The 16,639-nt window shown below is 41.8% G+C and overlaps 1 protein-coding gene across 9 annotated transcripts in view; it reads right to left on the bottom strand.

The window, feature by feature from the left end:
- The window catches only part of ATP8A1 (ATPase phospholipid transporting 8A1), a 613,161-nt gene that overhangs the window by 230,781 nt on the left and 365,741 nt on the right, over window positions 1-16,639 (bottom strand). For all 9 annotated transcript variants that reach the window (XM_063920998.1, XM_063921003.1, XM_063920996.1 and 6 more), the window contains 2 exons: window positions 10,093-10,142; window positions 9,820-9,889 (listed from right to left, as the gene is read on the bottom strand). In XM_063920998.1, coding sequence (XP_063777068.1) covers window positions 9,820-9,889; window positions 10,093-10,142 — 120 coding nt within the window. The remainder of the gene's footprint in view (window positions 1-9,819; window positions 9,890-10,092; window positions 10,143-16,639) is intronic.

Raw genomic sequence — 16,639 nt, 5'->3', positions numbered from 1 at the left:
TTTGTATTATATGGAGCATTACCTCCAATCATAATTTTGTGAGTAGTTAAATATTGCACGGGCAAAGGGCGTGTGATGTGCTGTGGTTGGGGGAGATGCAGATCTCCAGGGTGTGGTGGAGGGGCTGTTGTGGGGGTGCCACGGGTGGGAGAGGGGTGGGTGTGGCGGTGCCACGGGTGGGGCAGGGAGTCCTGAGCCACCGCAGGTGGTGGAGGGGTGGTTGCAGAGGATGCGCAGATGGGAAAGGAGGTCCAGAGGTGCTGCGGGTGGGGGAGGGTGCACAAGGGGTGCGGATGGGGTCCAGAGGTGCTGCGGGAGAGGTGGGGCGCGGATGGGGTATGTAGATGCTGCTGTTGGAGGGGCGGGGGGCTGCAGATGAAGGAGGCGGTATGGAGGTGCGGGTGAGGGTGCGCTTGGGGAGTGCCGGGCGCAGGATGGGATGTGTTTGGGGGAGGGGTTTTGGAGGTGCTGCGGGTGGTTGCGGGGTGCTGCAGGTGGGATCTGTAGATGCTGCGGGTGGGGGAGGGGTGGTTGTGGGTGGCCCTTGGATGGGGACAGAAGGTGCTGTGGGTGGGGGAGGGGTTATGCTTTGATTCCTTGGGGGTTGGGGTCAGCCACCTTTAGTACTGTACTCTGCAACACACTTATCTTCCACTGTAATGCATATGATATAAATAGCACACTGTCTCCGTTTGTATTAACTTTTTTACGTGGTGCAGTACATCTAATTGTTGTGAACCATGACTGTCAATGTCGAAGTAAATGTGACACGGCTGGCGGTGGGACGCATACAATGGAGCAGCTTACACTGCCGACTACCGTTGATATACCTATACCAGTCTCCTGTATGCTATATAGCGGGATAGCATGTACCGCTGGCTATCATCAGACATCTGCATTGACAGTCATGGTTCACAACAATTAGATGTACTGCACCACATATAAAAGTTAATACAAACGGAGACAGTGTGCTATTTATATCATATGCATTATAGTGGAAGATAAGTGTTCCGCGGAAGTGTCAGGTAATATTCTCCTGCTGTACAGGCACTGCAGTTTTCCCCCGACGGCGAGTCCCTCTACAGCCCAGTGAAGTCCAGGGAACACACAGCATGCAAAGGGCAGAGCCTCCCATTGGATGTAACCTGTGTGGGAGGGTGTTTCTCGGCCAATCAGCTGTGGGCTGGGTGTGATAGACCTAGCGCTAACCCAATGAGAACTCCTAGCCATGCCCAGGCATTATCCACACAGTCACAGAGTGACAGATCTGGGCTATTATATAGGAGATAGATATATATATTTGTTTGTTTTTTTAATTATATAAATATATACGTACGTACATACATACATACATACATACATACATACATACATATACACACACACACACACACACACACACACACACACACACACACATTACGGAGCAAAAGTTTTAGGAAGGTGCGAAAACAATGCCGCAAAGCAAGAATGCTTTCAAAAATAGAAGTGGTAATAGTTTATATTTATCAATTAAACTGCAAAGTGAATGAACAGAAGAAAAATCTAAAACAAATCAGTATTTGCCTTCAAATAGCATCAATATTTCTAGGTACACATGCACACAATTTTTTCCCAGCAGGATTAATGGTGCCCTCAATGTTGAAAAATACAGGCAGGTACTTATCCATCATGCATTACCATCAGTTAGGCATCTGATTGGCTCTAAATTTATTTTTTAAGCAGGACAACAACCTCAACCATACAGTTATGTCATTAAGAACTATCTTCAGCGTAAAGAAGTACAAGGAGTCCTGGAATGACTATATGGCCCCAACAGAGCGCTCATCTCAAAATCATAAGAGTCTGTCTGCGATTACATGAAGAGACAGAAGGATTAGAGCAAGCCTACATCCACAGATCATCAGTGGTTAGTTCTCCAAGGTGCTTGGAACAATCTCCCTGCCAAGTTCCTTCAAAAATTTTGTGCTACTGTACCTAGAAGAATTTATGTTGCGATGCTGTTTATAGGTAAAGATTGGTCACACCAAATATTGATTTGAGTTAGATTTGTCTTCTGTTCATTCACTTTGCATTTTGTTAATTCATAAAAATATACTATTAACACTTTGAAAGCATACTTACTTTGCAGCATGTTTTCCATGCCTGCCTAAAACTTTTGCACAGTACTCTCTCTCTCTCTCTCTCTATATATATATATATATATATATATATATATATATATATATATATATATATATATATATATATATATATAAAACTACCTTTACAAAAATAGGTATGCCGAAAATAAGACCCGTTTTTTAGGTAGGAATCTACCTGTAGCCTGGACCCTGCCTCAACCAAGCATCTAGGGCAGGCACGGGGAACCTGTGGCCCTATAGCTGTTGTTGAACTACACATGGATAGAGAAAAGGAGAAGGGGTCGCACAGACATATATATATATATACTAATCAATAAATACCAGTAAGTCACATAGAATCCTTTCCCATGTATTTAAATCTCATTGATTATCTATCAATTGAGTTATATGGGAGGTGCTCCTGGGAATAAATTGTATACATATAAAGACCAGAAGAAAGATGTATTCCCTAGTATGGGCACACTCGGACTTTGTGACAATATTCTTAAAGTCAAATATCAGCAGTGATATTTGACCACTAATATTAAAATATACCTTTTATTTGTTATCTTAAAATATCTGCGAAAATATTGTGCAAGTGAAAACAAGTGTGAAAATAATCAACAAATGTGACATAAAACTAAAAATTCAGTCACTGCTGCCTTTTCATTCTTCACTCTCTCAAGTGTTTAGAATGTATCCATATTTGTTGCAATAGTCTTTTCCTTAGTATCCTAATGGAAACAATAGTATCCTTTAAATGTACCTCTGTGAGAAAGCTCATTCCACTATTTGGGACTAGGTTGTCATTCTTAATTGACAATCTCTCTCATTCTTGGTAGTGTGCGCACCACTATGTCCAAGTATAATGATCAGACAATGTCATGTCCTGTCTGGTACATGTAATTTGTCCTACTTATCGTGGATATCTATCTCACAGAGCTGTCCTTTATAGTCCCCTGATAAATAAAAGTAGAAAATCTTAATATAATTTTATATTCTACTGTATTGTCAACTTTTGTTTGAGATCACCTAATCAATTGGTTATACTACGAATATAATATCGTGCCAGTTGTGGTGATACTGATAATGGTCGCAAACAAATGACACTACTAAACTAATTTGATTGAAAAAACATGCTGTTTTTGCATGCTTACATTCATGATCTTAATTCATGTCATGTGTATTCTGAGGATAACATATGTTCCCTGTCAATTATTCAGGAGTCTTGCCGGTTTAAGATAAACCCTATATAACAGCAATATGCTATTAGGCAACTTGTACCCCCTGATCATGACTTTTATTCCCACATCCACACTTTGTCTGAATATTTATGTCGATTAGGAGCTAAATACCCAGTCAGTCTCTTTCATTGGCCACACAGTTTGATTGACATTTCTAATGTCCAATCATGAATTATTTTTATAAAGAAAATGTCTATTAATGAATGGGCTACCAGGAAAAGCAAATTATTGATGGTTTGCAACTTGTATTTTTTTATTTTTTGCTTGAGGTTTTCACCTTCTAGATGGATACATTTTAACCCTTCTATGGATTTCATTAAAGTTTTTATATAGATTTAGCTGAATTGATTAATATTTGTAGTTAAAAATATATCATGATTGTACTATCTATTATTATTGTTATTTAGTTACCAATCATATTTCCTAAGAGATATGATTCTACCCCAGTATATAAGAAGTGACATAAAATTATTTATATAAATGTGCCATACATATCCATTTGATTTGAAATATCATTGTGCATATAATAAATGGAATATTATTTAGTGATGAAATTTACTATCATGAGTGCCATTTCCAATCATCTGGGATGGCTACTCAAATGATACGTGTGTGTGCTGTTGAAAAAGTGCATGAGTGAACGTATTATAATGTATTTGGATGTGAAGACAGTATACCAAAAAGAAAAAAGGAGGTGTGCTAGCTAATAAATAAATATTAGTGAGAGTATACAAACATAAACAATAGTGAAACACGTGACAGACATAACTGTGTTCTAGTGCACTATATCCGGGGTGATACAATCAATTATTATGATCTATCCTATGTTCCCAATTTTTTGAAGCATGGACTTTTGAAGATTTTATTATGAAGGGAATTTATCCAGTCAAGAAGGATGAAAAAATGTTCATTCATGCCGTTTGGTTGTAATCCATCTAGTAAGAAAGTCCATAGACTTTCAATTCTCAGCAGTTCTTGGGTTACACTGCCTCCTCTTATTCCCAGATGTACTCGTTCTATTCCAAATGCCTTAAGGTCTGTTACTTTTCCAGCATGTTTATCGTGGAAATGTTTTGCAACTGTTGTCAGTTGTTTAAATTTATTGTAATCCTTTTGGCAATTTCTGATCGAACCAACATGTTCCAAGACCCTCTGTTTCAATGGTCTAGTTGTCATACCGATGTATCTTTTCCCACAGGTACAGACAAGACAATAAACAACTCCAGATGTCATACAGTTTATATAGTCCCCGATCTTATGTGTTTTGTGATATTTGTCTTCAAATTCTGTTGTTTTTATCATATAATCACATGCTTTGCAGCCTCCACATTTATATGACCCCGTTAGAGCTCCGTTTGTTGTTTTTTTATTTGAACTATAATGGCTATGGACTATTTCGTCACTTAGGTTGTTCGCTCTCCCCCAACTTATGGATGGTTTAGGCCCTAGTTCTTTAGCCAAATCTGGATCCAAAGTCAAAATTGACCAGTGTTTATTAATAATTTTCTGTATTTCTTCCCATTCCCAGCAGAAATCGCCCACAAATCTGATAACATCTGGTTTTTTGGTTATCATGTCTTTCTTGGGAAAGAGCAGATAATTACGATCCATTTGTTGTGCTTGGTATTTAGCTTTTTTAATAGTCCTTTTTGAATAGCCTCTCCTTAGGAGTCTCTCACTCAATTCTGTAGCTCTCTGTTCGAATTCTGCTAGCCCAGAGCAGTTTCTCCTCATTCTCAGGAACTCCCCTCTGGGGATTCGTTTGAGGACCGGGGGGAAGTGTGCACTTGATCTGTGTAGGACACTATTAGTTGATGTGTGTTTCCTGTGTAGATTTGTTCCTATTCGACCATCTTCCAGTTTTCTCACCTTCAGGTCCAGAAACGTCACTTCAGACTCACTGATTTCGTAAGTAAGTTTGAGATTAAAGTTATTATTGTTGAGTACATCAATAAATTCTCTAAACTCTTCTCTGGGACCATCCCACAGTATGAGCAGGTCATCTATATATCTCATCCAAATTTGGATGTATTGGGTGTAGTGTTCCATTGTCTCATGGAAGACAATGGACGCCTCCCACCAACCCAAATATATATTAGCATATGTGGGGGCACAAGCCGCCCCCATAGCTGTGCCGCGCACCTGCAAATAATATTTGTCATCGAAGACAAAGACATTTTTCTGAAGTACAAACGTCAAGAGTTTCAGCAAAAATTCTCCAAATTCTGTTTTGCCCTCTTTCTGGAGAAAATATTCTGCAGACTGAATGCCTCTCTCATGTTGTATGCTGGTATAAAGTGATTCGACATCACACGTGGCAAGGAGAACTTGCCTATCCACATGGATTTCATTCAGTTTGCACAGTACGTCTGTTGTGTCCTTCGTATAGGACGGTAATGTAGTTACAAATTTCCTGAGGTGGGTATCCAAAAATTTGCTGGCCTGTTCAGTCAACCCATCTATCCCCGAAACTATGGGGCGGCCAAGAGGTGTTCGTTCGTTCTTATGAACCTTAGGGAGTAAATAGAATGTGGGGGTCTTAGGTTCCTCTACCTCAAGGAATTTCAATTCTGTTTTATTTATAATGCCCGTCTCAAAGGCTGTCATGATTATTTGGTCATACTGTTTTTTTATATATCTCCATGGGGTTAGATGGTAGACGTTTGTAACATGATATATCATTAAGTTGTTTCCTTGCCTCCTTAAGGTATAGTTCCTTGTCCCAGATGACAATATTGCCTCCCTTATCGGAAGGTTTTATTTGGACGTTGTCCCAGGATTTAATATCATGAAGTGCATCTCTTTCATCCTTGGTCAGATTATCCATGACATAATGTCTGGATTTGTTCTTTTCACATACGATGTCCAAATCCTTGGACACTAATTCCATGAATGTTCCCACTTTTGGGCAGATATTCCCTTGGGGATAAAAGGTACCCTTTCTTCTTACATATTGGTCTTACACCTGGGGGTGAGTTCTCTTCCTGATCTGCCAATTCTTCCAGATCCTCTAATGTGAATCCTTCACTTATTTGTGAGTGACCCACATTATGACCTGTTTCTGAATTGCTCTTTTGGAGTGCATAGAATTTATTGAGGAGAAGTTTTCTACCAAAGAGGTGGAGGTTACAGTTACAGGTTACACAGTTATGTCTGTCACGTGTTTCACTATTGTTTATATTTGTATACTCACACTAATATTTATTAGCTAGCACACCTCCTTTTTTCTTTTTCTTTTTGGTATACTGTCTTCACATCCAAATACATTATAATACGTTCACTCATGCACTTTTTCAACAGCACACACACGTATCATTTGAGTAGCCATCCCAGATGATTGGAAATGGCACTCATGATAGTAAATTTCATCACTAAATAATATTCCATTTATTATATGCACAATGATATTTCATATCAAATGGATATGGATGGCACATTTATATAAATAATTTTATGTCACTTCTTATATACTGGGGTAGAATCATATCTCTTAGGAAATATGATTGGTAACTAAATAACAATAATAATAGATAGTACAATCATGATATATTTTTAACTACTAATATTAATCAATTCAGCTAAATCTATATAAAAACTTTAATGAAATCCATAGAAGGGTTAAAATGTATCCATCTAGAAGGTGAAAACCTCAAGCAAAAAATAAAAAAATACAAGTTGCAAACGATCAATAATGTGCTTTTCCTGGTAGCCCATTCATTAATAGACATTTTCTTTATAAAAATAATTCATGATTGGACATTAGAAATGTCAATCAAACTGTGTGGCCAATGAAAGAGACTGACTGGGTATTTAGCTCCTAATCGACATAAATATTCAGACAAAGTGTGGATGTGGGAATAAAAGTCATGATCAGGGGGTACAAGTTGCCTAATAGCATATTGCTGTTATATAGGGTTTATCTTAAACCGGCAAGACTCCTGAATAATTGACAGGGAACATATGTTATCCTCAGAATACACATGACATGAATTAAGATCATGAATATAAGCATGCAAAAACAGCATGTTTTTTCAATCAAATTAGTTTAGTAGTGTCATTTGTTTGCGACCATTATCAGTATCACCACAACTGGCACGATATTATATTCGTAGTATAACCAATTGATTAGGTGATCTCAAACAAAAGTTGACAATACAGTAGAATATAAAATTATATTAAGATTTTCTACTTTATTTATCAGGGGACTATAAAGGACAGCTCTGTGAGATAGATATCCACGATAAGTAGGACAAATTACATGTACCAGACAGGACATGACATTGTCTGATCATTATACTTGGAAATAGTGGTGCGCACACTACCAAGAATGAGAGAGATTGTCAAATAAGAATGACAACCTAGTCCCAAATAGTGGAATGAGCTTTCTCACAGAGGTACATTTAAAGGATACTATTGTTTCCATTAGGATACTAAGGAAAAGACTATTGCAACAAATATGGATACATTCTAAACACTTGAGAGAGTGAAGAATGAAAAGGCAGCAGTGACTGAATTTTTAGTTTTATGTCACATTTGTTTATTATTTTCACACTTGTTTTCACTTGCACAATATTTTCGCAGATGTTTTAAGATAACAAATAAAAGGTATATTTTAATATTAGTGGTCAAATATCACTGCTGATATTTGACTTTAAGAATATTGTCACAAAGTCAGAGTGTGCCCATACTAGGGAATACTTCTTTCTTCTGGTCTTTATATGTTGAACTACACATCCCAGCAGGCCCTGCAACAGTTTTAGCATAGCCAAATAGCAAAACTGTAGCAGGGCATGCTGGTATGTGTAGTTCAACAACAGCTGTAGGGCCAAAGGTTCCTCACCCCTGATCTAGGGTATATGGACATAACTGGCCTTGTTTTTGCATATATAGTTAAATGCTCTTTGCAGACAAGCATTTTTCCAGAACCACTAAAGGAAGCAACTGTCAGACCACTTTAAAAAAAAAAATTCTAATTTAGACCCTGACTGCATGACAAACTACAAACCAGTATCAAACCTTCCTTTTCTAGGAAAAGTTATTGAGAAAGTGGTTGCAAGTCATCTGGAAACCCGCCTGACAAACCATGATATTTGCACCGAAACATCCCTGGTATGTGTGCTTAATGATCTTCTGAAGGCAAGAGACAGTGGTTACTGATCAATATTAATCATCCTAGATCTCTCTGCAGCATTTGATACCATGGACCATGGGATTCTGATTGAGCACCTAAACAATTTCTGTGGACTGGATGGCACAGTCCTTAGCTGGCTGAAATAATTTCTCACCGGCTGGTCAGAAAGTTTCATCTGGAGCATACTCATCGTCACCAGTACCATTGCCGTGTGGTGTTCCACAAGGTTCTATACTATCCACCATGCTTTTTGCAGTATCCATGCTACCACTGGGTGAACAAATCACACGTCATATCCTTGTCTAGCAGCGCTATGTAGATTATACGCAACTGTACCTGTACTTTGCACCGGATACCCAATAACAACCGAGAACCCAATAAAAACACTAAATGGCTGTCTAGGTGAGCTCCAAGAGTGCAAAGTAGGCTGCAACTAAATCCTGATATAACAGAGTTCCTCATGATAGGACCTCAACATCAAAGGACAAGACTGCAGAATAGCCAACCAACTTGACATTACAAAACACTGATCATATGTGGAATCTTGGCGTTGTTCTGTATAGTGGCCTGACACTTAAACATCAAGTATCAGCTACAATCAAATCATTCTTTCATCTGAGGAACATAGTCAGACTCAAGCACTTAATACCCTCTAAAGATCTGCCAAAAGTCATACATGCATTTGTATCATCTTGATTAGAATACTGCAATGCCCTCTACCTTGGCCTCCCAGCAAAAGAATTGCACCACTTAAAGCTGGTACAAAACGCAGCTAGTTTGGCTTACTGACTTTGAAAGTCCTACATGACCAGGGCCCATGGTATCTGAAGCAGCTCCTGATTCCCTACCGCCCTGCTCAATTACTGTTATCTGTAGAAGAAGTACTTTTAGCAGTACCTAGAATCTCCCGTAATTATTTTGGGGGTCAGGCTTTTAGCCACACAGTTTGAGAGGCCCCCACTCTAGAATCCTTCAAAAACAGACTCAGGACTTTCCTGTTTACGTAAGCATTTCCTTAATGTCCCTTTACTATTCCCATGCTCTCTGTATTTAATGAAAAGTTTTTCTGTATTTCATTGTTTATGTTTATTCTGTCTGTTAAGCGCCTTGAGTCCTATTGGAGAAAGAGTGGTATATAATTAAAATTATACTTAATTGGCCACTAAGGCTGCACACAGACACCAAAGCCAGGCACTGTGGAAACAAAACTTGAATAAGAGAATGGTAAAAGCAAGTGAACAGGCAGATAAGCATGGACAGGCAAGGATGAGAAAACAATGCGTACGGAAGCCTGAGTTGCATAAAAGTGTATATTACTTACAGCCCCCTTGCAGTACAATCTCAGTTTCCCAGATGAGTTACGGACGATCACAGACATACGTTTTCGATTACTGCAAAAAAAAAAAAAAAAAAAAAGAATTGTGTAATACGATGAGAGTACTAATACAAGTGGCTCAGATAGCTCACTTCGGAAATTATACAAATTTTAATTTGATTTACTAATATTGGTTCTATGGGACACATAAGAAAGAAAAGTTAAACATTAAATGTGGTTGACATAATACCAATTAAAATGTCCAGACATAAGTTTTACCTTGTAAATTCCAGCACATTTAGCAAATCGAACTTTTCCTCCTGACCAAGCTGAAAGAAATTTCAAATAAAAGATCAGTGTTCACATACAGTAGAACAAAGATTCAGTATAGTTTTTGTTTTTAATGTTAATTTGTCATACAATAACTGTCCAACACTTTCATAGCTTAATGCAGCAGAGGGTGAACACCTGTGGAATTTCAGTCTCAATGATTTGTAAATAATATCACCCAAAAGGACAAGTCATTATCAGTCACACAAAAGACAAGTCATCATCACAGTAGCCTTTTGCAAATAGATCATGAAAATGGACAATGCTCTCTTCCTCTTCTCCCATTGCACATATTTGATGAGTAGTAAAGGTGTATAAACAAGTACAACCACTCATGGCTTTAGATGTAAAGTAAAAAAAAAGATTTTACTAACTGGTAAATCTATTTCTCGTAGTCCGTAGAGGATCCTGGGACTCCGTAAGGACCATGGGGAATAGACGGGCTCCGCAGGAGATAGGGCACTTTAAGAAAGCTTTGGACTTTGGGTGTGCACTGGCTCCTCCCTCTATGCCCCTCCTCCAGACCTCAGTTAGGGAAACTGTGCCCAGAGGAGATGGACAGTACGAGGAAGGATTTTTGTAAATCTAAGGGCGAGATCCATACCAGCCACACCGTATAACTTGTGATACACTACCCAGTCAACAGTACGAACAACAACATAGCCTCGGTTCAACCGATAAACTATAACATAACCCTTATGTAAGCAACAACTATATACAAGTCTTGCAGAAGAAGTCCGCACTTGGGACGGGCGCCCAGCATCCTCTACGAACTACGAGAAATAGATTTACCGGTAAGTAAAATCTTATTTTCTCTAACGTCCTTGAGGATGCTGGGACTCCGTAAGGACCATGGGGATTATACCAAAGCTCCCAAACGGGCGGGAGAGTGCGGATGACTCTGCAGCACTGATTGAGCAAACAGGAGGTCCTCCTCAGCCAGGGTATCAAACTTATAGAACTTTGCAAAGGTGTTAGACCCCGACCAACTGTAATGCCGAGACCCCTCGGGCAGCCGCCCAAGAAGAGCCCACTTTCCTAGTGGAATGGGCCTTAACCGATTTAGGCAATGGCAAACCTGCCGTAGAATGCGCCTGCTGAATCGTATTACAGATCCAGCGAGCAATAGTCTGCTTTGAAGCAGGAGCGCCAACCTTGTTGGCCGCATACAGAAGAAACAGAGCTTCAGTCTTCCTGATTCCAGCTGTTCTGGTCACATAAATCTTCAAAACCCTGACCACATCCAGGGACTCGGAATCCTCCAAGTCCCATGTAGCCACAGGCACGACAATAGGTTGGTTCACATGAAAAGATGAGACCACTTTTGGCAGAAAGTGAGGACGAGTCCTCAACTCTGCCCTATCCACGTGAAAAACCAAGTATGGGCTTTTATGTGATAAAGCCGCCAATTCTGAAACACGTCTTGCCGAAGCCAACAACATGACTACTTTCCACGTGAGGTATTTCAACTCCACAGTTTTGAGTGGTTCAAACCAAGGTGACTTGAGGAAACACCACGTTAAGATCCCAAGGCGCCACCGGCGGCACAAAGGGAGGCTGAATATGCAGCACACCCTTCACAAAAGTCTGTACTTTAGGAAGAGAGGCTAATTCTCTTTGAAAGAAAATGGATAAGGCCGAAATTTGGACCTTTATGGACCCTAATTTTAGGCCCAAAGTCACTCCTGTTTGAAGGAAGTGAAGTAGACGGCCCAAATGGAACTCCTCCGTAGGAGCAGCTCTGGCCTCACACCAAGAAACATATTTTCGCCATATACGGTGATAATGTTTTAACGTCACGTCTTTCCTAGCCTTGATCAGGGTAGGAATGACCTCCTCCGGAATCCCTTTTTCCGCTAGGATCCGGCGTTCAACCGCCATGCCATCAAACGCAGCCGCAGTAAGTCTTGGAACAGACAGGGCCCCTGCCGCAGCAGGTCCTGTCTTAGAGGAAGAGGCCACGGATCTTCAGTGAGCAACTCTTGCAGCTCCGGATACCAAGTCCTCCGTGGCCAATCTGGAACAATGAGGATTGTTCTGACCCTGCTTATTCTTTTTATTTTCAACACTTTGGGTATGAGAGGAAGAGGAGGAAACACATAGACCGATCTGAACACCCAAGGTGTCACCAGAGCGTCTACCGCTACCGACTGAGGGTCCCTTGACCTGGCGCAATACCGCTTTAGCTTTTTGTTGAGACGGGATGCCATCATGTCTATTTGAGGCAGTCCCCACCGACCCGTGATCTGTGCGAAGACTTCTTGATGAAGTCCCCACTCTCCCGGATGCAGGTCGTGCCTGCTGAGGAAGTCCGCCTCCCAGTTGTCCACCCCCCGGGATGAACACTGCTGATAGCGCGCTTACATGGCCTTCTGCCCAGCGTAGAATCCTGGTCGCTTCTGCCATGGCCACTCTGCTCCTTGTTCCGCCTTGGCGGTTTATACGAGTCACTGCCGTGACATTGTCTGACTGAATCAGAACCGGTTTTTCCCGAAGCAATTCCTCCGCTTGACGCAGGGCGTTGTATATGGCCCTCAACTCCAGGACGTTGATGTGGAGACAAGTCTCTAGATTTGACAAGAGACCTTGGAAATTTCTTCCCAGTGTGACTGCTCCCCAGCCTCGGAGGCTTGCGTCCGTGGTCACCAGGACCCAGTCCTGAATGCCGAACCTGCGACCCTCTAGTAGGTGAGCACTATGCAGCCACCACAGGAGAGATACCCTAATCCTGGGAGACAGGGTGATCCTTAGATGCATTTGTAAATGGTACCCGGACCACTTGTCCAAGAGGTCCCATTGAAAAGTCCTCGCATAGAACCTGCCGAAAGGGATGGCCTCGTATGAAGCCAACATCTTCCCCAGGACCCGCGTGCAATGATGCACTGAAACCTGTTTTGGTTTTAATAGGTTCCTGACCAGGGCTATGAGCTCCTGAACCTTTTCGACCGGAAGAAAAACCTTTTTCTGGTCTGTGTCTAGAATCAGGCCCAAAAAAGTTAGACCCGTTGTAGGGACTAGCTGGGACTTTGGTATATTGAGAATCCAGCCGTTTAACTGCAGCGTCTTCATGGACAGAGACACGCTGTCCAGCAACTTCTCCCGAGATCTCGCCTTTATGAGGAGATCGTCCAAGTATGGGATAATTGTGACACCCTGCTTGCGCAGGAGCACCATCATTTCCGCCATTACCTTGGTGAAAATTCTCAAGGCCGTGGAAAGCCCAAACGGCAACGTCTGAAATTGGTAGTGACAGTCCTGCACTGCAAATCTCAGGAACGCCTGATGAGGGGGGAATACCGGAACATGAAGGTAAGCATCCTTTATGTCCAGGGACACCATCCAATCCCCCCCCTCCAGGCTGGCGATGACCGCCCTGAGTGATTCCATTTTGAACTTGAACCTCTTCAAGTACAGGTTCAGGGATTTTAGGTTTAAAATGGGTCTGACCGAACCGTCCGGTTTCGGGACCACAAACAGGGTTGAGTAATATCCCTCTCCTTGCTGGAGATGAGGAACTGTGACAATCACCTGTTGAATATACAATTTTTGGATTGCTGCCAACACTAGCTCCCTCTCTGACGGGGAAGCCGGCAGAGCCGATTTGAAAAATCGGCGAGGAGGCAAGTCTTCGAATTCCAGCCTGTATCCTTGAGAAACAATCTCTAATGCCCAGGGATCCACCTGCGAGTGAACCCAGACGTGGCTGAAAAACCGAAGACGAGCCCCTACTAGATCTGCCTTTCCCCGGGAAGCCCCAGCGTCATGCGGTGGACTTTGCAGACGCAGGGGAGCACTTCTGCTCTTGGGAACTAGCTGTGTGCAGCTTCTTTCCCCTGCCTTTCCCTCTGGCAACAAAGGACGATCCCCGTACCTTTTTGTTTTTATTGGAACGAAAGAACTGCATTTGATAATGAGGTGCCTTTTTTGTATGCTGCGGGGGGACATTAGGTAAGAAATTCAACTTACCAGCCGTAGCAGTAGAGACAAGGTCCGAGAGGCCGTCTCCAAACAACTCCTCCCCTTTGTAAGGCAAGGACTCCATATGCCGCTTTGAATCGGCGTCTCCCGTCCACTGTCGGGTCCACAAGAGCCGCCTAGCAGAAATAGACATAGCATTTATTCTGGAGCTTAATAAACAAATGTCTCTCATATACAAGGCAGCATCTCTGATATGCTCTATGGTCATTTGAATGGCATCCCTATCTAAGGTGTCAATCTCCGTAGATAAGGAATCTGCCCATGCCACAACCGCACTACAAACCCAGGCCGACGCCATAGCCAGTCTAACAATAGTACCTGAATGAGTGTAAATGTGCTTCATGGTAATTTCCTGCCTGCGATCAGCAGGATCCTTGAGGGAAGCCGTATCCTGAGAAGGCAGTGCCACCTTTTTGGACAAGCATGTCAGCGCCTTGTCTACTTTTGGCGAAGATTCCCATCGTATCCTATCTGTTTGTGGAAAAGGATACGCCATAAGAATCCTTTTGGGAACTTGTGGTCTCCTATCCGGAGATTCCCAAGCCTTTTCGCACAATTCACTCAGTTCAAATGAGGACGGAAAGGTGACTTCAGGCTTTTTCCCTTTATACATGTGTACCCTCGTGTCAGGGACAGGGGGTTCCTCAGTAATATGCAAAACCTCTTTAATGGCAATAATCATGTACTGAATACCTTTCCCACCCTCGGCTGTAATTTTGCATCTTCATAGTCGACACTAGGGTCAGTATCCGTGTCAGTGTCACGAACCGGTCTCTCACCTCTGCGGGTTCTGGGGTTCGTCCGTTGCCAGTGCGGTTGCTCGCGGTGCTGTGCGCCCGTGTGGGGACGCTGCGTGATCAGTGGCACAGGTAATGCAGAGTCTGGGAACTGGGAGTGCGGGGACCAAATGGCCTAAGGCACTGCGGTGTGTCTGCTGTATAGGAGGTGGCCATGTTGGAGACCAAATAGGTAATACAGAGCACTTGTGAAAACACCTGTGGGCAGGTGTAAGCCAATCCCGTGCTTGTGCTGCCTTTAAGTAGGCTGGGATTATGTTACTCTGGGCCAGTGCTTTGTTGTATCAACGCTGTGCTCTAGCTCTGAGCTCTCTCCGTGCATTCCTGTGTGATTCCCGTGGTCCAGATATCGCCTCCGTTCCCACCGGTCCGTCTGCAGCCTTCACTGCTAAAGATCCACCGGCTCTCCGCTGTGCTGTCAGTTAATTGCACACCTACTGGAAACAGGTGGATTCCCAGAGTCTTGCATGAGGTTACCTTGTCTGCCTGCCTTCAACCATACAAAGTTTGGAGGATTCCACTACCCTCAGCTGTTCGTTTGTTCTACTCTGCATTTAACCCGTTCATCACCTTGTCATCTGCTACAGTTTTCACAGTGATCTCCGGAACCCGCAAGTAACCCAATTCAGTACTTTTATTTTTTATGTTACCATAACAAGGATAATTCTTCACAGCCTCTCAGTTAACTCTCAAAACTTAATTGCAAATCCTTACAGTTATTTCTTCATGTCTGCATTACCCAGTTAAACACATTCTGCAGTTCAGCATCAAAGCTTGTTTATATTTGGACAATTCAACATTTATTCATCAGCTTGTTTTATATACAGTTCCATGAACATTTCTGTTATTTGTTTTTGAGATTTATCCTGCATATTATTTCTGCCATTCCTGCAATACAGGTTGAGTATCCCTTATCCAAAATGCTTGGGACCAGAGGTATTTTGGATATCGGATTTTTCCGTATTTTGGAATAATTGCATACCATAATGAGATATCATGGTGATGGGACCTAAATCTAAGCACAGAATGCATTTATGTTACATATATACCTTATATACACAGCCTGAAGGTAATTTTAGCCAATATTTTTTTATAACTTTGTGCATTAAACAAAGTGTGTCTACATTCACACAATTCATTTATGTTTCATATACACCTTATATACACAGCCTGAAGGTCATTTAATACAGTATTTTTAATAACTTTGTGTATTAAACAAAGTTTGTGTACATTGAGCCATCAAAAAACAAAGGTTTCACTATCTCACTCTCACTCAAAAAAGTCTGTATTTCGGAATATTCCGTATTTCGGAATATATGGATATGGGATACTCAACCTGTACTTCAGTATAATATGATGATTAACAACTTGTCATTTAACTCTTTACTGAATTGTTATTTTTAATAAATATATGAAACGGAATGTTCTTCGTCCTCCCTGCTTTCTTTATACCCCAGCACCTACACCTGTGGTTGGTCCCGGGTTAACGGATTCACAAAAACACCCGGACCTGACAGTCAGTATCTGTGTCATCGATCTGGGATATGGTGCGCTTCTGAGACCCTGAAGGGCCTGGCGCCACAGGGACAGGCATGGACTGGCTACCTGACTGATCCCTAGCTTCAGCCTTGTCTAACCTTTTATGCAATAGATTGACATTTGCATTCAAGACATTCAGCATATCCACCAATTCCGGTGTTGCCAACGGCGACATGACATTC

Source organism: Pseudophryne corroboree, chromosome 1, assembly GCF_028390025.1.
Source record: "Pseudophryne corroboree isolate aPseCor3 chromosome 1, aPseCor3.hap2, whole genome shotgun sequence".
Lineage (NCBI taxonomy): Eukaryota > Metazoa > Chordata > Amphibia > Anura > Myobatrachidae > Pseudophryne > Pseudophryne corroboree.
Note: the sequence above shows the minus strand (reverse complement) of the source record. Positions and strands in the feature narration are given on the sequence as shown.